At 44.1% G+C, this 22,735-nt stretch overlaps 1 protein-coding gene across 1 annotated transcript in view; it reads left to right on the top strand.

Moving 5' to 3' along the window:
* klf7b (Kruppel like factor 7b) overlaps window positions 1–22,735 on the top strand; it is a 72,226-nt gene that overhangs the window by 36,267 nt on the left and 13,224 nt on the right. Inside the window, exon 2 of the mRNA XM_015965934.3 lies at window positions 11,834–12,473. Coding sequence (XP_015821420.1) covers window positions 11,834–12,473 — 640 coding nt within the window. The remainder of the gene's footprint in view (window positions 1–11,833; window positions 12,474–22,735) is intronic.

Below are 22,735 nucleotides of genomic sequence, written 5' to 3'. Positions count from 1 at the left end.
GCATAACTATGATGGGCAATGTTGTTATTGTGTATGACCTGACCCAGGGGGAGCATGTAGAGATTGATGAGCAGTGGTCCAAGAATTGAGCCTTGGGGGACCCCACATGTCATAGAGATCAGCTTTGATTTGTGTTCACCAATAGAAACAGCATAACCCCTGTCTCTGAGGTAAGATTGGAATCTGTGTCTGATAGTCCCACCCAGTTTAGGAGCCTATCAAGTAGGCAATCCTGCTGTTTTCAGCCTGCCTCTGCACTAGCTAACTTCTGCATCTCAGAACAGGACCCATACAGCATTGATTTGTGCTGCAAATGTATTGAATAAATGAGTAAACGACTCCTTTAAAACATAATCTGTGACATTAGGTTTTTTGCTCATTTAAAGCTCTCACCTGCCTTTTTACATTTTTTACAGATGTGGACAATAATGTTGGTACCCTTTGGTCAAGAAAAGAAAAACTCACAATGGTCACAGATATCACTTGAATCTGGCAAAAGTGATAATAAATAAAAATTCTATGAAATGTAACCAATGAAAGACAGACATTGCTTTTCAAACATGCTTCAATGGAATTATTAAAAAAAAAGGATTAACTTCATGGAACAGGCTTGGACAAAAATGGTGGTAAAAAGTCTGAAAATAATGTGACCAAAAGGACATGTTAATCCAAGGTGTGTCCACTGATTAGCACCACAGGCTTCTACAATATTGTAAGAGTCAGCGGGCCTATATCTTGGGCTCCAGGTAGTCACGTTGTTGTTTGGTGACATGGTGTGTACCAAACTCAACACGTCTTTATTTCAGAACAAAATCTAGAACCTTGTTTTTTGTTTTTTGTTTTTTTTTTTACATTTAGTTAAACACAAGCTAAGTAAATCCCACATTTAAATTTCACATTTAAAAAATATAACTGAATGTAAGGAAACTGGATGTTTAACTTGTTTTTGATGATACTTCATGAAAACTTCATGAAAGTCTCTAATTTCAAACCAAAAATGCAGATTGCCAAAGTCCCACCACATCTGAGTCAAAACACCTCACATGTGACCTAGATCAATACAGATCCTGATGACTTGATCAAAGTGACCTCTAGAATGCTCAAAATCATTTGATGTGAAGAAAGGGAGGATAAATGCACATGTCATGTCTTTTTGGGACTCACAATCTAGAAGACATAAGAGAAAAAGACAAGAACTAACAAGAGAAAATACCGGCAGAAGACTTAGAGAAAGTGTGACTGAGGGAGAAGGAAATGTGTGTGTGTGTGTGTGTGTGTGTGTGTGTGTGTGTGTGTGTGTGTGTGTGTGTGTGTGTGTGTGTGTGTGTGTGTGTGTGTGCGTGTGCACGTGTGCGCGTGTGCGTGTGTGTGTGTGTGTGTGTGTGTGTGTGTGTGTGTGTGTGTGTGTGTGTAAGTGTGTGTGTGTGTGTGTGTGTGTGTGATGAAGAGGAGCACAAGGGTGAGCAGGGCTATTGAGGTGAAAAGAGGAGGTGAGGGGGTTCACTGCTCACAGGCATGAAAAGATGGAGAGAAAAGATGGGAGGGGGAGGTGGTTACGCAGCAGGAGAGTCTGAGTGCTCTCCTCCATCAGAGACTGTTGATTAAAATTTCATTGGCTGAGACACGAGGTCGGAGGTGAAGCTCTGTGTGTGTGTGTGTGTGTGTGTGTGTGTGTGTGTGTGTGTGTGTGTGTGTGTGTGTGTGTCACTCTCATTGGTCCTAATTATTTCTTTCTTTGTCGTTTGAAGGTCACTGTCTTTAATTGGCTCTCTGGTACCTTTCCAATTATTCCAGATTGAAAATGTTGATTTACTCGTTGCTTGATGTCAATCCGGTCGTTGGAATGCATGAAGTCTCCCTTCATAATTGATGATCATTTATTATATCATGATGGGTGCATAAATATCAAGCTACATTCAGTCGGACCTTTTTTTTTTTGAGAGGAGAGCGCGTTGCCTGTTTTATTTAATAAATAAACATTTCTTCATGCTTGTCTAAATAAACACTGATGACAGCTTTGAATAGGTGTGTGAAACGATTTACTTTTATAAGTTAACGTTTAGATTAAATCAAGCTGCTTCTAAAACTCCATCACATCCATAATCCCACTAACGATTAAGAAATTATGTGTACAGAAAGATGAGTGTAGTCCTGTGAATAGTGGGCCAGGCTATGAGCACAGGCTGGTTTACAGGTCTCCCTTTAACCTTTAGTGTAAAAGGTCCTGAAAAGTCTGAGTCAGTTTATAAAGAAGCATTGCTGCATATATATGATTGTTCATTCACTGTCTTCAAATCTGGGACCAGTCCATCACAAGTCTGCAAACAGCTGCTGATGAGCCTGCAGAGGTTCAGGCTGCATGATTCTAGTGGCAAACAGCTCCTCATCACATTTCTGGTCTGTGGCCTGTGCCAATGTTATGATGTTCCAAGACGGGGGTGGGAGTGTGCATATCTGGTCCTGGAGGGCACTTATCCAGCATGTTTTGTTGTTGTCTTTGCTCTAGAACACCTGATTTCAATCAGCTGGTGATTAACAGGCTTCTGCAGAGCCTGATGACCTGCTGAACAGGTGGTTCAGCCATTGAATCAGGTGTTTTGGAGCAGGGAAACTAATGGATAGTGGCCCTTTGCACCTGCGTCACCTGATCATGTGGGTCCACTACATAGTAGGGCAACAGCATAACATAAAAGTGGTAAAGGGCTACAAACTGGCTTGTTTTGACTAGCCTCGCAGGAGTTTCAGTGTACACAGTCTTTTTACCAACGGGGGTGGTCCCATGAGCGGTGCAGCATCACTCGCAAACCAGTAGCCCTGAGATGACCTTTACCAGTCGGTTTTATTTTGCAGTATCTGTGTTTAAGGTCATACTAGCAAAATACCCGAACACCTGTAGACCTGAAGGCTGAAGCTGCAAACATTTTATATTAAATTTACAGTAATTACATCATTCTTTTGCATTTATGTCATTTGTCAGAAAAACCATCATGTTGCTCAGTGCAGCAAAAGCAAACAGAAGCATGAACCATAACCACAGCATGAAGGATCCGCTGTGCTCCAGGAAAGCAAAGCTGATTTTTAACTTTTCAATATTTTGTTAATTATTGTGCAGACGAACATGGAAATAATATATTTTATTGTCTGTTTAAATCTAATCGATCTAAAACTCATTTGTCAAGCTTTTTGCATGTTGATAAATGAAAAGGATGCAGTTAAAACAAACTGGAATGAGTTTAACTTTCCGCATTGACCAAAAGGAATAGGTTGAAAAAATGAAACACTAATGGTTTAGTTAGCAGTTAATCTGCTCAAAATGTAAAATAATACTTTCATGTTTGATTTAGTTGGATCCAGAGAGTTTCTCTTGGCACATGAACCCATATTTACCTTTAAAACAACTGGCTGACTTATAAAATATAAGAAATAATATAAAAGTATACATGAAAAAGCACCTTTCATGCAGAATGAATGCTAAACCTCAGATTTTCTTGTTTTGCCGGAATCTTATTATGACTTTAATCAGGTTGCAGATAACCGGTGAAACAAAGCAGAAACACTGATTGTCTAAAGTCTCCTTTAGTTAAATGAAGAGCACCAACTTGCATTGTTCTGATTTATATATAGCAGCCGCATTTGCTGCTAACAACAGAAAACTGATGTTTTAATTAGTTTCCACTCACACCTCTGTAGAAAGCCTCGTGCAAGCATCTCATCTCACTCCCTCTAATCCTTCCACTTTGCTTCTGTCTCTCTTTATCTCTGCGTATTAGAATTTGTTTATCCCCCCCTTCTCATGCAGCATTTTGCTTCAAACGATGGTTTTTTCCCCCTTTGCTGTTTTATTCAAATAGGTCCTAATTAAAGTCCTTTGGCTTCCATAAACTGCTCTTTGAAGCCGCTCCTCTTGATGGATCTCTCCACATTGAAGGCTCTGATGGCTAATTAACCACTCAAAAGAAAAAGGGGGAAAGAGGCTCTTTATTCGGTTAATTTGCCGATGTGGATATGTACAAAGAGGCTGCGTATGTTTGTAAGTGTGAGAAGAGCATAATGACTTTTAACTGATGTGTGTGACTATGAGAAGCCTCATGCTCACGAGTGTGTACATATCAAACAGGAGCCATCGGCGGCGAGCAGCTGGCCTCGGAGCTGCAGAGAGCGTGTGTTTGGTGCTTGTTAGAGAAGTTGCCTGTGAAGATTTCTGCAGTGGAGTCACACTGACTTACTGGGATCTAATAATACCACCTTAAAGCCACACGCTCCTGAAATATATGAAGGTTTGCTCAAATGAAATGATTCTTTTATGCGTGCAGATTATTGAGCAGGTTATGCTTCAAGCCCTCTGATTGGTCAGTTTCATTTGTGTCTAATTTGTAAACTACCAATCAGTGAAGGGATCGCTCTAGTCATTCAAGGTGTGTGTCTATAAATAAATAAATACCTTACTTGTTCAGTCAATGTTTTGAATAGCCTCAGTTTGTAGAAACAAGGATCAAACATTTAAGCTAACAGCTAGTTTGAGTGGAGACCGTTGCAAAGTCTTTATGCTGTCCTAAAACCACTCTAATCCTAAAATGTACATAGACGCTTTAGAAAATTTGAACATCTTTGAGCTTTGAATTGCTTGGCTATTTACATAGAATTAGGTGGTTATTTGCAGCAAAAATTTCACTGCAGGGCACTTCCATCCCAAACTTAAATTCCCTAGAAGCCTGCATCAGTGCACCAACTCTGTCTCAGCCTCTTGCCTAATGATTTAGTGTCTTCATAAAGGGTTTTGTTTCCATGCTAAATAAAATCAAGTCACTGAATGTGTTCTTATCTGGATTCCTCCTCATATTAATAACCATAATGTTTGTTTATGTCTTCATAGATGGTCCTTTAACTTCGCCAGTCATGTTGTTTCAACAGCCATTTATGTGGCAATAACCACATACGAAGCAGATGCTTATGAAAAGTGTCGCTCCACAGAATCACGTAAATGGCTTCATTTCGCCGTTGTCCTAATGGCTGTGTTGGTAATAGTCACATAACAGTGTGCATGTAAACACAGACGGTGCTTCCCCTGCTGAATCCACTTCACTTTTGTTTGTGGAGCTCCGTCCTACATCATCCTTTGTGTGTCAAAAGCTCTTAGCGGTTCCATCCAGAGCCCTATGCTCTCTACATTCATTATTAATGAACCTCAGCAGGCCGAGGACACACACAGAGGCAGGGCTGCTCGGCACTGGCAGCTATTTTAGATAAAATATTTAATCCAGCACTCACATGTAGGGGTGAGGGGGTGCAGAATGAGATGGTAGACGCTTTTATTATAGTCAAGTTTCTTTAGGCGGTCGAATGAAATAAATCCACTTAAATATATTTAATTTATTTTGTATTCAAACAAATAGTGAAATTCATGAATAAACTGGATTTGTGCAAATGTTGCAGTGAAAACATTCACGTTGCTGTCAGTTTGGTCTGACAGGTTGAGAGATTCCTGCCTAAAGAAGAAGAAGAAAGTATCATTTCTATAGCGCCTCTCAAGATAAAAATCATGAGGCGCTTCACAAAAACAAAAAATGTAAAATATGAAAAAGCATTTAGAAAATGTTTAAAAATATATTTCAAATGAGCAAGAATAGGCAATTGTGATTATAAAAAAATGTTAAGAAAGAGAGAGAGTGAACAGGAAAGAGGGAAATCAGTGGATCCTGAGGAAGGTGGAATAGGTGGGGAGAGCAGAATAAAGAGAGAGTGGTGAAGAAGGTCATACAAAAGCCAGCTTGAACAAGTGAGTCTTCAGCTGCTTTTTAAAGGAGACCACTGAGTCCACTGATCTCAGGCTCAGGGGGAGAGAGGTCCAGAGTCTGGGGGCCACAGAAACAAATGATCTGTCACCTTTGGTCTTTAGCCTGGTGCTGCACAACCAGTAGGCTTTGGTCTCTGGACCTCAGGGACCTGCTGGGGGTGTAGGGACTAAGAAGATCACCAATGTAAGATGGTGCTTGTCCATGTAAGGCCCTATAGACCAGAACCAGGATCTTGAAATGAACCCTGAAGTTGACTAGCAGCCAGTGAAGCTGGAGGAGAAGCGGGCTTCAGGTTGCACCTGAAATGCTAAATCTAGATGCAGCTGTTTAATTTGACAACTTACAGTAGACAACGGTTTGTAAAGTAGCTCCCAGATGAGCTCTGGAAATATTAAGAAGAAACACTTTGGTTTAGCCTTTGTTTTTACTAGCTGTTAGCTTGTCAATCAGGTCAGAACTAAGCTGTTTCACAAAACTGAGGCTGTTCATAAACTACAACACATAAGAAATCAGTTATTTATCATTTTTATCCTCAGAAACAATCTTCTAAACATTCAAACTAATACTTTAAACAGTAAAATAAAGCTTGAATTTAGAGTCTAGGAACTGATTTTAAATAGCATCTTTGCAGCCAACTGGAAAACATTGAATGTTTTACTGGTTTCTGGGATATTCATGCAGAAAATACCCTAAAACTGGAAGATTTTTTTAAAATGACAAACATAATCAGAGCCAAAAAGCACAGAAACACAATCATGTTGAAGTGAAGAGTGGCATTGTCAGAAACTCATTCATAACTGGCACAGAATGTACTAAATAAATCCCAGTTAAAGTTGCCATGAGTCATTTATTTCTGCTGTTTAACCGATAAAAACAATGAAAAAGAGCCAGAAGAAAACTCGACCTTGACTTTAAGCTGTCAGGATTAAAGATGTTCAGTTTTTGCCTTTTACTCAGTCAGAGGTAGATGTTGTCCAGCTCAGCGTGTCGTTGTTTAGTGATGATTCAAAAAGCTGTGTGTGTGTGTGTGTGTGTGTGTGTGTGTGTGTGTGTGTGTGTGTGTGTGTGTGTGTGTGTGTGTGATTTGACCTTTCCCCATATGGTGTGGGACTGAGGAGGGGAACAGGAGGTGAGCCCTACACACGCTATCAGTCTGAGCTGTTAGCCAAGCCAGCAGTCACACACACACACACACACACACACACACACACACACACACACACACACACACACACACACACACACACAAACACACACACACACACACACACACACACACACATCCTTATCGTTTTATCCTTATGGGGTACTATAATAACCTCATCAGTAACTTTAATCCCGAATCCTAACCGTCTCAGAGCGTGTTAAACTTCTACGATCCACACAAAGCTTGAGGGGTTTTTTGGACTCCAGGATTACAGGAAACACGTCAACACACACATCTGCGCCGCAGGCCCAACATGTCATTGTTACCTGATCTTCATGGTGTGTAGGAGAAACAGACGAACGAGAAGGTCACGTGTGTGATGTCAGCTTCGGTGCTTCACCGCTGGTCGTTGGGTGTGATTGGCACTCGCTCCTCTCGCACAGCCTCGGGCTCCCTCTACCCTCTGTCCTCCCTGTCCTCCTCCCACAATCCTATTTCTATTCTATTTATATTTTCTACTCCAGGTTCAAACTATGACAGAGAAATCTTGCAGAAATCACAGACAGTGGGAGTGTTTAGTGCATCAAAGCAGGCTAATGTTCACGGTGCTGCATCTGAGAGTGATGAATAATGTATGGAACACACACAGAACAGGAGGCGAGTGTTGGTCCTCTGAGGCCTTTAAGGAACAGCTATCATGTTTTAAAGATTTTATAGTCTTAAAAAAAATTTTTTTATCTGCAACTTATCTGAACATGTTCACGATTTGCTAGTAATTAAGAATTTGTCTCATAAAACAAAAGAAAGTACTGTGCCTGTATCTAAAACGACTCTTTTGTTTGAATCGTGAGAATAAAGATAGAGAATTAGGAAACGTATCGATACATTTTCCCCGTTTTCTTCTAAATCTCTAAATTTCATTTTCCAACCTCGGATCTACAATCTTTAGCAAACATGTTGGCACGGATTACAGATTACTTACTGTTTGAACATTGCTGTTAATCCTTGAGTGATGTATTATTATCGTGGTAATTTAGAGAAATCAGATGTTTGTTTGTTTTTATGAATCCAGAACTGATCTGTGTGTTTTTATGCCATAAAACCTTTTCAACATCTGGAGAAGCTTTTTATCATAAAGTTAGACTTTTTTCTTCTTTAACTTTAATCTCACAGCTAATTTAGCACCTCCGTTGTTACGTTCCAGGTCGGGTACATAGTAAATGTGCGTGTTTGACCAGCTATTGTGTAACAGCCTTGTTGTGATGACAGGAACAGACATCCCAACAAACCAAAGCAGCACGACTCCTCCTGCTATCGGCTTTCTAAAGGACATTGTTACACATGTTCTTATCAGTTCTCACATTTCCTTATAGAGCCCCGCTCCCCTCTAAGAAATATTGTTGATTTACATTCATATGCAAATGAGATATGAAGAAAGGGAGAGAAGGAAGGAAAATAAATTCAGCTTATCTTCATTCAACAGATGTGGAGACGGAACGTGTTGGTTTGTCTCGTCAATGAAGCCGAGAGAAGCAAAGCTGCAGAACTGGCCTGTCTGAATGAACAGAGGCGACCAGCTGTAGATAAAGAACACAAAACCCCAAAACATTTGTATAATAGTTGTATTTTGCTTTAGAGGCAGCGGCAGAAAGAGACGAAGGATCAGGGCGGGAACCTTCAGCTGCCAAGGGCCCTCGGCCAAACGGGAAGTTGACTTTCCAAGAGGCTGAAGGCAGAAACGAGCTGTAGGACAGAAGCAGGGAGTGTTGAGGTGATGCTGATTAGACAAGTTGTTACGTCCCCGACAGGAGATGCTAAGATGCGAAGGAGGGGGTAACATAAGAAATACGACAGTGGAGTTAAAATGGTTTTAATTGTTGTAAAAGGTGGGCGACGGTGGCACAGGAGTTAAGTGCTCGACCCGTAATCGGAAGGTTGCAGGTTCGAGCCCCACTCAGTCTGTCGCTGTTGTTGTGTCCTTGGGCAAGACATTTAACCCACGTTGCCTGCTGGTGGTGGTCGGCAGCCTCGCCTCTGTCAGTGCGCTCCAGGGCAGCTGTGGCTACATTGTAGCTCATCCCCACCAGTGTGTGAATGTGTGTGTGAATGGATGAATGACTGATTGTGTTGTAAAGCGCCTTGGGGGTTCCAGGACTCTACAGAAGGCGCTATATCAAATACAGGTCATTTACCATTTTACCATTTAAAAACAAGAGCAAACAGATGGCAAGCATTATAAAGATAATGCAACACACACAAAAAAACTCTCTAAAAGGTTAACATTACACCAATGACCAACTATAAAAACACCTGGTTAAAACTTATATTAAAAGTTCTACCAAGCAGGTGTTTGTGAAATCCACACGTTGATATGTTTGTTTAGTTATTTGGCAGACGCTTTTATCCAAAGCGACTTACAATTTATAGCCTATAGGGCATGTTGTGATCTGTGGGGGAAACCGGAGTACCCGGAGCAAACCCACGCATGCATGGGGGAGAACACGCAACTCCATGCAGAAAGGCCGCAGCCGAGCCGAGTTTCGAACCTGCAACTTTCGTGCTGCGAGGCAGCAGTGCTAACCACTGCGCCACCAGGCAGTGGTTGGCACTGCTGCAGTGCACTGATAAAAGTCTAAAACAATCTACTGACGTAAAACACCTGGTAAAAACTTATTGTGAAAGAAGGTGTTTAAAACCGGAGTCAATAAAATTGCAGCAAACCAAGTTAACCTTTTTAATCAACAAACAACGTCAGAAGATCCCAACACGAGGCCTGGAGGACAGCAGAACCCCTACGCTGCTGCCTCCTAGGCCTAGTCCACACGTAGCCGGGGTTTTTTGAAAACGAATATCCGCCCCTCCAAAAACTTGCATCCACACCACCGCGTTTTAAAAACAAACTCTGTCCACACGTACCCGGATAAATACGTTGTTAAGGACATGCCAGACCTGCAGGCGGCAGTACTTCCCCCGTTCTTAACCTCGTCCTTCGTCTGTGGTCTTCCGCAAGGAGCAGTAATTCCGCTTGCAAAAACAAACAAGCAAAAAGCGCTTGGACAATTGATGAAGCGAGCGCAGCTCTGAGGGCATCCATGCTGTCGGCTAGTGTAAACACAGGTCACACACGTGATGTCAGCATTTTTTGTCGTGGAAAGTGACGTTGCGGACCTTAAAACTCCGGTTTTGTCTGTCCACACGCAGACACCCAAAACAGAGAAAACGCAGATCTTCACTTTGGCCGGAGTTTTTAAAAAGATCCGTTTTCGTGTGAAAAAAAAACTGTTTTCGTGTGGATGACATTTTGGCAGATCCCTGGCTACGTGTGGACAGGGCCCTAGACTGCTGAAGACACAGCCTTTTAATCCAGGTGTGGGTCATCAGAAGGATTCAGCTCAGCTGTGCTCCTCAGCAGCCTGGAAGAGAGGAGGAGGAGGGGCGGTGTCAGGCTGATCACCAGGGCTGGGTGATCCTGGCTCCTGCGTCTCACTGGCCAGGCTGCTAGCCGTAACCAAGTTTAGACCTAAAAACTGTTTATGGTCAAACAGCAGGGCTAATGTGCTGGACAGCTAATTATTAGAATAAAATAATTATATCACACTATCCGTCATCTGATGTTACGTTTAATGAGAAGTCACTATTATGTCACTAATTCAAATAGTACCAGTCAGTGTTTGTGGGCATGTCATAACCGTTAGACAATGTGTGTGATGGGAATAAGTGTGTTTAGAATAAGAACAGCTGGGTGAACCCATACTTGGCCCTGTTTAGGTGGCTGATTTACTGAAACACCCCCCCACACAGTGCTGGGAGGCTGGTGTGTGTCGCTTCAGCTTGTTGCTGTGCTTCAGTTATAGTCTCTAAAATTCTCATTTCTACCAAGACCTTGTGGATGTCGTCAGTGTTATTGGTAGTTCAGCTGGATAGCAGCAGGAATCAAAGTCATCCTAGAGAAGCTTGCATAAGTTGGTTAGTGAATGCTTTCTTGGCTCAGATCTCTTGAGGTGATGGCACTGGTGCCCTTGACCAAAAGAGCTGCAGACCAACAACTGTGGCGATGCTAAGCTGCTGCCTACATCTGCTGCTGCAAAAGTGCACATGGTTCTCTGCAAAGATGGATAAACGTAATGATTCTATCCTCTTTCTTACTATCTCTCTTTCTTCCTTTGACTGTTTCTTTTTTTTCTTTACCTACCCTTCTCTCACTGCACTTCCTCCATCTCTCAATATAACTTCCATGGCTGGTTGATTTGGCTGAGCAGAGGGAAACAGGCAAGGCCTCCACAGTTCAGGGCTCCGGAGAGCTCGGCCAGGCAGCGGCAATCAATCACCGAATAAATCCGTCCTCTCACAGGACTGCTGTGAGCCAGGTGACACGGTCTGCAGCTGCAGAGAAATAAAACGCCCACAGCCACCGTCTGACTTTAAATAGAGCTGGAAGCCAGCGAGGATACAGATGTGCTGAAGGAGTATGAAGCTAGCTTCAGTCAGACGTGATAAACGCGTCTTCAGTCAGAGATCACGCAGGGGACAGCTGCTCAGTCGAGGGCCACCAAAATGGTTAACGGAGGGCAGAGATGTTTGTGCACTTCTGTGTGTGTGCTTATGCACTACTGCACAAGTTTTAAGGAGATGATCAGAAAGACTTTACTGGATGCATCTATGATGTTTGAAGATGGCTGCCACAGCTCAGCAAATGCAGAGCTGGCTACCACTTCGCCTCCTTCCCCTCCACCATCTCCCAGGGGTGTAACAGTCAGCGTTCCAGGCCTTTTGCCAAACCATAATGTTCTAGTTTCTGAGAATGAACACCATTACATTCACTGAATTAACCCAGTCCATCTAAAAGCAGAAGTCAGTGCTTTTTGACTTACACTACTCTTTTTTCCTGCAGACATGTCTAGAGCTGGAGCGATACCTGCAGACGGAGCCCAAGCGCCTCTCAGAGCTCTTCGACGAGGAGCTGGACTGTCTCCTAACACCAGCCTTTATGCAGGGTGGTGACAGTGATGAAGACCTGATGGATCCCCTCCTCCCCAGCCTTCCCGACCAGCCCAGCCCACCTCCACTACTCATCGCCCACCCAAAGGTCCAGGCTAAAATCCTCCAGGTCCCACATCTGAGCAAGAGTCAAGCTGGGACTGAAACGACAAAGGAGCAGGGCCTTGGAGGAGTCAGTGCCGCACAGCTCAGTGCAGCTGTCACATCCCTCACGCCTCCGTCGTCTCCAGAGCTCGGCCGGCATCTCGTCAAGCCCACACAGACACTCACCGCAACAGCAGACGGCACATTGACGTTTAAACTGGTGGCAAAGAAGGTTGGATTAGGGGCAGCTAAGGTCGTGGCAGCACGAGCGTTACCTTCCCCGCTGGGCCGGGGAGGAGCCCTGAGCGACAGCGAACAGGGAGGGGGTGGAGGTCTGGGAGGAGACATACCTGAGAATAAAAAGAGAGTCCATCGATGCCAGTTTAATGGCTGCAGGAAGGTTTACACCAAGAGCTCCCATCTGAAGGCGCATCAGAGGACACACACAGGTAACATCCTTCATGCTTTTGGTTAGAACAGCTTAGTCTTACAGTTTTCTCAATTCTTATATCAATATTTCACGTTTCACATGAGTGATTCTGAAGTTGTGATGCTGCATTTCAGGCAGAAGTTAATGATTTTTACTTTAGAGGAGTTTTATTTGCTTTAAACACACCTGCGGCTATGTTGTCCATAAAATGTGCAGCTTGGATCATAAAGCCCAGTCCTGATGAAGCACGATGCTAACTTCTGCTGCCTGCCTTTGGACATTCGAGCTAATTGCAACGTTGCTCAAGTCGTTGATTTTACGGACTTTGCAGCAGGATAAAACACACGGTGTGCAAGAAGTTTATGGCCGCATGTTGTGTCCATGAAGGCAAAAACCTTAAAAGGAGAAATGAAGCAAAGTGCATTCCTGACTGAGCGTCAGCAAAAGGTGCTCCACCGTGTGAGCTGCTGCGTGAGTCTGTAAGGAAGGCTCTGGATGTTTAGGAGTAGATTTAGATAATGCTGCTCTGATGATCCCCCGGGAGTATTTAGCTCTTATCAATAGGTGCTAAGGGTCAAAAGACTCTGCAGTGAAAATTACCACGTGATTGATGGAGTGCTAGTAAACGGCTTTACCAATCCAGCCAAGTGGGTCTGATGAGCAGCTTAGCTGCTTTCTGCTGCTGCCCTCTCAGTGACCCTGAGATGGAGCACTGACCAGGCTAATGTGTGCACGGCCAGGAAGGCACAAGCCTTCAGGAAGTGGAAAAAAGGGGTTTGGGATGAGTCAGGAGCAAAGGTGGCCCGAGTCATCCCTGGTGTTGCCTCTTAGGAGCTGTTTTAGACACAGATCTGTTGAAGATGTTGAAGATGTTCTTGGTTCCAAGACCGTTGCTGTTGCCCCTTATAGGCTAACTGATGTCAGCCCGTTCTTACCCAATCTGTGGTTGGAGTTTCTGTTTCTGGGTTGAGGAGTGACCACAGGTTCTCTGGAATTTTCCTGGACATGTAACGGAAAGCCAGTCTAACCAGGTAGTCGAGCCAAACTGGGAGGTAGAAAAGAGCCTTAAATGACCATATGTTAACAGTTGCCTTGTTACATGGCGCTACCTTATTGCTGGAAAATTAATTGTTCATCACCAAACTGCTGATGGATGGTTGGGAGGAGCTCCTCTCCGAGGAGGTTTTGGTTACTAAACTGTGACTGAGGGCGTGGGTTTGCATCCTGGCCTGAGGTATCTCTGTGTGGAGTTTGCATGTTCTCCCCGTGCACGCGAGGGTTCTGTCCGGGTACTCCAGCTTCTTCCCACAGTTCCAAAATATGACCGTAAGATCGATTGGTTTCTCTAAATTGTCCTTAAGTGTCAGTGTGTGTTAGCGTGTTTGTCCTGTGTGACTGTCAACCTGTCAGGGGTGCACCCCGCCTGTTTGCCCGAAGACTGCTGGAGATAGCCCCCCCACCCCACCCCCCACCCCCACCCAGATGTGGTTTCTTTGCTGCCCTTATTGACAACAGGCTATCCTCCGAACTCTCCTCTCCTTGTACTCCATCTGATTACTCCTCTCACTGTTCTGTAGTTCGTTCAGATTTCCATCATAAAAACTGAGGCAGCTAATTCTATATTAACATTTGTGTCATTGTTAAAACTTTGGGCCGCGCCTGTACTTAAGTTGTTTTATGAAAACAATTAAACTGGAAGCAGACAGCTCTGCTGCTCTGCAGCGATATCTTAGGACAGCGTTTGAAGGTAGCAAAATCTAAAGAACAGTTCTGAAAGTAGAGTTTGTGTTTGGATCGCTTGTACCTTCAGCTGTTTGGGGTTTCGGTCAGCACCTGCAGCAGCACGCGTCTTTAAATGTGACAGGAAACAGTAATTTGTTCCTTCTAACTTATCTGGTTTAAAGTCTGAATAGCAAGCGTGTTTTGCCTGAATCTGTCACTTATCTGCAGCATGAGGCTTGGGCACACTTGCAGCGCCTGAAGCTAGCATTTTTCAACTTTAGCTTTAACCACACCATCAATTCACAGCATCTAATGCGTTTCATGTCCTCCAGTTGTCATCATCCAGTGTTAGCAGTCTCACCAAGTTCACAGTACATAGCCCATAGACATGTACTCTATTAAAACTGGCAACCTTGGCATCATTAATCCAGCATGTTACAGGCTTACGTGATCCCTGCTACTATTGCACAACCCTCAGTGTAGCTTTACACTCCAGGGTTTTACCTGGAGTGGCTGCGAGAGCCAACCACAGCAGCTGAATTATCTCTAAGCCAGAGAAGAAGCCAGTCATCTGGAACCCCAACTGCAGCCTCCAATATCTTTAATCTTCGGATGATTCAACAGTCGAGTCATGCTAAGAAACGATTAGTTGTTTTTTTTTAATAGTAAAAATCAAATGCTGAGAAAACCCTGCAGCTTGCTCACTGGGAGTGTGTGTGGCACAAATGTGTGGGCGTTTTATTCCCTCCCGATGTGTTCATTACAAGCACAGTGCTGTGGTTTAATTAGCTTAATCCTCTTTTTGGGTTATTATGACCATAAATCATTGAACATACATGTAGACGGGGATTAACGCTGCAGAGCCTACAGGGAGGAGCAGCTGCAGAAAGCCCGTACAGTCTCAGCGTGCTTACTGTAACTCAGTGCACACCAGAGACCATTAGAGGCATCATTATATCCATGTCTGTCAGCATCTGCACCGCATGTGCTGCTGATGCACATCGTGTTGGTGATTACATCCCCATGTTTGTGTTGCAACTTCTTTAAGATGCTGATTAGATTTAAGGATTTTCTCACTTGAAGAGCTTCAATTAAGGACGAGTCGTAACATTAATTCAACATTAATGGATGTAGAAATTAATTCAGTAAATCTCAGTAAGTCGGAGCTGTTTTGAGTCTGAGCCAGAGTATTTTTTTAAAAGCTCTTGAGGATGCTCTAAAAGCAGCGGCTTGCTATTACTCATATCTTGTTATTTATGTTGCCGTCCAAAATAATAAACCTAACTACTTACTTGGCACCAAAGAGAGCAGAATAAATGAGCCGTTGTAGGAGTGTGTGTCGGTAGTCGAAGTTATGAGCTCAGTGTGCTGGCAGCTTCTCCTCTGCAGAGAGAAGCACGAGCTTCACTCAGTTTAGGGGATAGAAAACTGTTTCCAGTAATCAGGTGGTTTAAATCTTCTCATATTGGACATGACTGCAGTTTAGAGTTCTCAATTATTTGTTTTTTATTTGTTTTCTTCCTAGAGGGTAAAATGTTTTTTTGTCCATCCATCCATTTTCTGAACCCGCTTTGTCCACGCGGGGTCACGGGGGTGGGGGTGGGGGTGGGGGTGGGGGGGGGGGTACACCCTGGACAGAGAGCCAGTCCATTGCAGGGCAACACAGAGACACACAGGACGAACAATCACACACACACACACACACACACACACACACACACACACACACACACACACACACACACACACACACACACACACACTCACACACACACTCACACCTAAGGACAATCTGGACAGATCAATCAACCTAACAGTCATGTTTTTGGACGGTGGGAGGAAGCCAGAGTACCCGGAGAGAACCTCGCATACACAGGGAGAACATGCAAACTCCATGCAGAAAGATCCCAGGCCGGGAAGCAAACCCAGGACCTTCTCGCTGCAAGGCAACAGCTCTATGCGCAGCCCTATGTTTTTTATTTTTATTTTATTTATTTGTTTATTTATTTCAGAATAAATGTTTTGTGTGTTTTCTGGCATCACTGAAAATAAATGCCCATGTCCTTCTATACAAATATGGCATCAAAGTTGTTTCTGTTGCCTTTCATTACAGAAGCGGTTTCCTGGCACATCTGCGGAAACTTAATTCAATGAAAGGCCTAGCATTTATTCTTGTGTGCCTGCAGAGTTTGTAACTAACATCATTTTAAAGGCATGCATTGCAACTCTTTCATATTTTTTTAATTATTTACTTGAGCCAGAACGTGCTAAAATGAGCCTTTACAGCACAGGTTTTCAATCCACCACGTTTTAGTGGTTTCTCTGCTCTCCAACACACTTGATTCAGTGGTTGAATCACCTGTGCAGCAGCTCATTAGGCTCTGTAGACACCTGTTAATTACCTGCTGTTGGAAATCAGGTGTGTTGAACCAAAGTTGAAACTAAAACGTGCTGGATACCGGCCCTCCTGGCCCGGAATTGAATACCCCTGCTTTACAGGATTAACGAAATGTCACTCAGACCCCACCACCTTCTGTGGCCAGAATACCGCAATTGCAACTTCAGAGTTGCTGTTTCAGTCCCTGCTGGTGGAGGGAGCTGTGGAGTGGAGTGGCGCTGACACGGTGAAGCTGCAGTCTGCTTCCAGCAGGTCTCCTGCATGTTTTAGATCGTGAACACAGCTGATTTGTTTGATTTAGTGACGAACCACTCTACTAGAAACTAATGAAGGCTGAGGAGACATTTCAGCAGTTAGATTAAGGTCTTACACAGACGAACACACAGCGAGGAGAAAAGTTTGACTTTTGCTTTTTTTTTACTTAATAACGGACACTCGGGGGTGCTAAAAGCAAGTAAAACTGCCAAGTGTTCCTTTAAGGATCTTGCAGCATGTACACCCTTGACTGTGTGTTGGGGATGACTCTCAGTTACAACAACAGCCAAATGTAGCTCAGTATCTGTAAAACGGACTGAATTAAAGACGTGATTGTGTTTTCTCAGGCCACCTTTAATAGTGTAGACTTATCTGCAGTGTCAGTTGAATACTTCACAAACATTGCATGGAAAGGTGAACAGTGGTTCATGAGACTTTACCGACATCTTTCTGACTTATAGTCTGTGTTAAGACCTGATTTTGACACCGACGCTGTAGCAGGAGCCCGTTTCTACATTTTTGTGGGGTTGTTTTGCAGTTGGAGCAGGATTACTGCAGATGTTTGTCCTGGTAAAATAATTGCAGTCATTTTGGAGTAAGTGCCATCAATTTGTGACAGTAGACGTGGGAATAAATGCACAGATTAGTCATAATTACCAGAATAAAAGGTCAGCCTGAGGCCAGAAATGCCCAGAGTGAAGAATTCTAGCCCAGTGTGATGATGACCTCTACACTGCAAGTTCAGGTCGACGTCAGAACTTTTAAAGGTCGGGTCAGAGTTTCAGCATGCCAGTCATACACCTGCAGGTTAAATGCTGACTTGTGTGTTAGTGATGAGCTGGTTGCATCGCTACGTTTATGGACCCTAGCACACCCTCAAATCCTGAGTGGTACAGAGAATGTGAGTGAGAGGATTTTTAAAGAGCCAGCTAGTTTTTGTAGTCCTCTGGGTGTGAGTCACAGGTTTAAACACTGTTATGATCGCTCCGTTTTGCATCTGACTTTCTAAGACCTCAGTCCTCACCTCGCTACCACCAACCAGCATGCACCACTTCTACCTCCTGTGGAGTTGGAATAACACCTTGCTGACCTCCCCCTACACCTGAATGCTCCTTCATACTCATCTACCACCCCCTGCTTCTGCCTCCAATTGCTTATTTAGTTTGGGTTGCCAAGCAACTGCATCCCACTCTTCCATAATTGGTCGGCGGCTGGTAGATTGTCCGTGCCTGTTAATCTCACTCTCTGTCTCTCACCACCCCTTGGCCCCCTCCTCCTCCCTCCTTCTCTCAGTTGCTAGGTGACTTTATCATGCATCCCTGCCTTGCCGGGCTATAATTGGCTGGTGTCATGGTTGCCGTGGCGTTAGGTCCAAGCTAGCCTTGCTTCATTCCTCCCAACAGTGTGTGCGCGTCTTATGGTGTGTGTGGAGAGTTTCTATTGAAGGAAGATGGGGTTCTGTGGCCAATTACTGAAGACGGGTGTGAAACGGCTGCTTGTCTGGCACCTGCGGCCCCCACTCATACCCTTTATCACAAACACACATGTAGGCTAAAAATGTAGCGTCGCTCTTAAAGTATAAGCTGCCAAGTCGTTTGCCGTTGTGTGTTATCAGTTCGGAGTGAGGAGGACTGTGAAGTGAGTAGGAGGACCCTCTTGCAGACACTGCAGGAGAACATGGAGGATTTTACAGAGCTGGAAGTAATCGGCTGCAGGATCACAGATAATCATATTTTCATTGCTCTTCTTGAGCTGTAGCAGAACATTGTGGACATCGCCAGAAAAAAACTGTAAACCTGCCTTCTTGCTGTATCTTTACAGGTAAACTGCAGTAGATTGTGCCTTTTCAAGCTCAAAGGTACTTGGCTAAAAGCGCGTTCCAACATCTACGCCATGCAGCCATGGCACACATGCAACACAATAAAAAATCTGACCAAAGTTAAAGTTCATTTGACTTCATCCTTCCTCTCGTGTTAGCTTTCTTCTGCCAGCTTTTATGTTAACACGCCGCTTTTGATACGTGTCTGAAATCAGCTGATTGAACCCAACGGACCCAGTACCAGGTCCATGTGCACTTCTGGTTTCAAAATCGTATCAAACACATGCTTAATATTCACCTATATATGCAAACTGCTCACGTACATAACGGGAAGAGGCTCATCTAAATGATGGAATCCCCATTTTCTCCCTCAACAACACCCAATGCCAAAAATAAACAATTAGCTGTTAAGTGAAACGACTGTAAAAACATGCTAACTGCATCAATTAAAACACAGTCGGGACAATGCAGTATGATCCTATCCAAATTTAAATTAAAGCCCCGACTCTCCTCTTTCTAACAATATAAGTATCGTTACTCTATGCGCAAAACCCACAGAGCTAAATGCTAACAAAGGTTCAAAACAAGGCCAATTTCATGATGATAAAAGCATAAATTCAGCCTTACCTTTGCTGTTTTCTGGCCATAATTCATCCATCCATCCATTTTCTGAACCCGCTTGTCCACGTAGTGTCTCGGGGGTGGGGGGGTTGGTGGGGGGTGGGGGGGTTGGTGCCTATCTCCGGCGGTCAATGGGCAACCAGGCAGGGCACACCCTGGACAGAGAGCCAGTCCATCGCAGGGCAACACAGAGACACACATGACAAACAATCACACACACACACACACACACACACAGACCAATCAACCTAACAGTCATGTGTTTGGACTGTGGGAGGAAGCTGGAGTACCCGGAGAGAACCCACGCATGCACAGGGAGAACATGCAAACTCCATGCAGAAAGATCCCAGGCCGGGAAGCGAACCCAGGACCTTCTCGCTGCAAGGCAACAGCTCTAACCACTGCACCACTGCGCAGCCTGTCATAATTCATGTTATAGTAAAAATAATCCACTCGTTTCGTGTAATCCTATGCCCCGATCATCAAACAGAGCTACAATAAATGACTATTCTGGGCTGTTTTTACCTGCTGGAGAAACTTTATAACTCTCCGACGCAATGATCCATCATTTCCTGTTTAACGGCGATCCCACTCATGTGATTCTCCAGCAAGTGATTCCATTGGCTCAGAGGCACCATTCGGGGGTGGAACCACCAACACTGTCCAATGGGATCCTGAGGCTTTATTTGTCACTGAATGATTTTAAAACGTTAGCAGATTAAATAACCGAACTTGGTGGAAGAAACGGTAATGCAATCCAAATACACGCGCTGAAATGTGTGCATATAAACATCTGTAAAACTGTTGTTCTTTACTTTATCAAACTTACACTTTGTTCAGTTACTGTCAACATGCAGTACTATGACTTTAGTGAGTTTTGAAGCTACTGATGCATTTTTCCAAAGAGGTATTCATCCTGAAATGAAATTATTTCAGACGGCAAAGAAAAATGATCTACTTTTTAAAATGGTCCATGTCCATTTCCACTTGATCAGTGGCACATATACTAATAATTACACATCTCGACAAATCCCACAAGAACTTACTTTAAAATGAGACCAAAAGCTATCAAATAGGCCTTGTGGTTTCAGAAATATACTCATTAAAGTGTGAGCATGTCATTTTTGAGCAGATTTCTCAAAACAGGGTTCAGCAGGTTGACAGGAAAATGATCGGGTGATACGATGGCCCAGTCCTCTCGGCTTTTGTGTCTCCAACTCTTTCAGGACTTTTCACAGACGCCAGCACATTGCGACTGCTGGGGCAGTGAGTGATGTCACTGATCATTACCAAAACATTTCCACTGTAATATTAAGTTTTATTCTGTTAAATTACGGCTATTTAATGCATTTGGAGGACCGGGAGGGCAGCTGTGTGATGTAAAATGTGGCGTTCAAGGACCAGAAGCGTTGTTAGCTACTGTACTCTGTGAGACAACAAAAACCCATGCATTACATCGTTGTGTGAGGTATTTCGCCATGTTTTACGGTGTTGATTTTAAAACGGCTAAAGCAGTGCTTAATGGCTTGTATTTGATACAGCGCCTTCTAGAGGCACTTTACCACACAATCAGTCATTCACCCATTCACACACACATTCACACCCTGTGCTTCCATTCCTCTTCACTAGCAACTCGTTTCATTTGACTAATGCCGGTTGTTTTGGACGGCGCCTGCTGATGTCATTTACAACCGATTTACGACCAATCAGCATGAGTTAAACAAAAGTTCTGCTCAGCATCTCTACTGGGCCTTTCCAAGTACCCACCCCTGTTCAGGTACTCTGTTGGTTACTGAAAATGGCCCGGTAAACGACACGCACATGCCAGGACGTTTCGCTGAAGCTCCGATGGTGTAAACACATCTTATTGGTTATAATCTTAGAGTTTGGTGTTTAGATGACCTTTAGTGCCTTCTTTGCAGAGATTCTTTTATTTATTTATATGTCTTTCTATCCATGTTGCTTGGATGGAGTTGACCCGATTAGGGTTGTGGTTGTTCTGATGTGTGAGGAGGCAAGGCTGGCTGGAGGAGACTGCCACAGAAGGTGTAGAGGCTCGGGTCTCAGGGAATCCTTTCCCTTTGCTGAATGTGCAGCTTTTCTAAGGTCCTGCTCCTCCAGAGTCATTCTCCACTTGTTTTTCTTTTTTCATTTATTTATTTATTCCCCCACCCCCCGTGTCCTGTCTGGCTGTGAAGCAAACAGAATTGATGTCTGAATGCTGCTGACAAGCCTTACAAATTTACTCTCAGGTGGAGCATCAAAGCATCTGCTTTTAATGTCACGCCTGATACTTAAAACTTTATTGTTATTGTTTTCTGAATGCTTGTAATTCCAACCAGACACAGAGACAGAGGTGAAAGAGAAAGGAAAAGAAAAGGTGGGGGAAGAGGAGGGGGGGGGGGGCACGAAAATAAACAATCAATGATGAACAAGAGTCTTCTTCTAAACCTGCAGAAAAGTTACACACAACAATACAAAAGGAGCAAGCGATCACTGCGTCAACTTGATGAAGAAATGTAAAATCAACATTGTTTTACTGAACAATGACACGATAACAAATCACAGTGTATTTAGTGCCAACCACAGCCTTAAGACATGTGTTGAACGTGCCCAAGCCCATACTTATGAGAGCACCATGTGAGCACCTGTGTGTGTACACGCGCTTGTTTATGTAAGGTTTCTCTATAGGAGCGTCCAATAGAGAGTGTGAGGGACCACAAATCTGCCCCCCAAAGATGTGTAGGAGATGGAGGGAGCTCCAAGTCCCAGAGATCCAGGAGCTGCCCCAGAGCGCAGGGACCCCAAGGAGACCGCAAGCAGAAAGCCCCTGTCCTCCTCGAGAGGCGCAGAGGATCGCCTCGGGGGGCCACAACCAGCAGCCGGCAGAGTCCCGGGAGATATCAGCAGCAAGCCCACAGGCCCGCCCGCAGCCTCCCACCCCCTAGCCGGCCGAGCCCGGGACCCAGGGGCGACCACCCCCGCCGGGGACCCAGCAGATTCCAGGGACCCAGATCCCACCAGGCCGTAACCGGGATTGATCAGGCAGACGCCAAAAATCTTAAACACCCTGGCCCAGGAGCCACGAACACTCAGGCAGACCAAGGCACTGCACTCCACACCAGGTGTGCCAGGGGGAGGAGAGACAAAGATGTACAGCATCAAAAGAAGTCCCAGGAGAAGGGAGGAGTCAAAGGTCCCACCTGACATTTACAGTCATACACAGACACAGTCACACACTCCCTCCACTTGTTTTTCTGCAATTACTGTTGGTCCACGACACCTTGATGATGTTTTGAATGCAGCTATTGTTCATCCAGTGGCTAATGCAAATAGCAGGATAAACCCAATCATCTCATTTTTGAATCATGCAAATTGCAAATGTGTACTTTACAAGTCACTAATCAGTGCTGTAGTGGCCCACATGCTCATTAATCTGTGCATGTTTGTTTCTAGAAGAAAGCAA

This window comes from Nothobranchius furzeri, chromosome 14 (assembly GCF_043380555.1).
Source record: "Nothobranchius furzeri strain GRZ-AD chromosome 14, NfurGRZ-RIMD1, whole genome shotgun sequence".
Taxonomy (NCBI): domain Eukaryota; kingdom Metazoa; phylum Chordata; class Actinopteri; order Cyprinodontiformes; family Nothobranchiidae; genus Nothobranchius; species Nothobranchius furzeri.
Note: the sequence above shows the minus strand (reverse complement) of the source record. Positions and strands in the feature narration are given on the sequence as shown.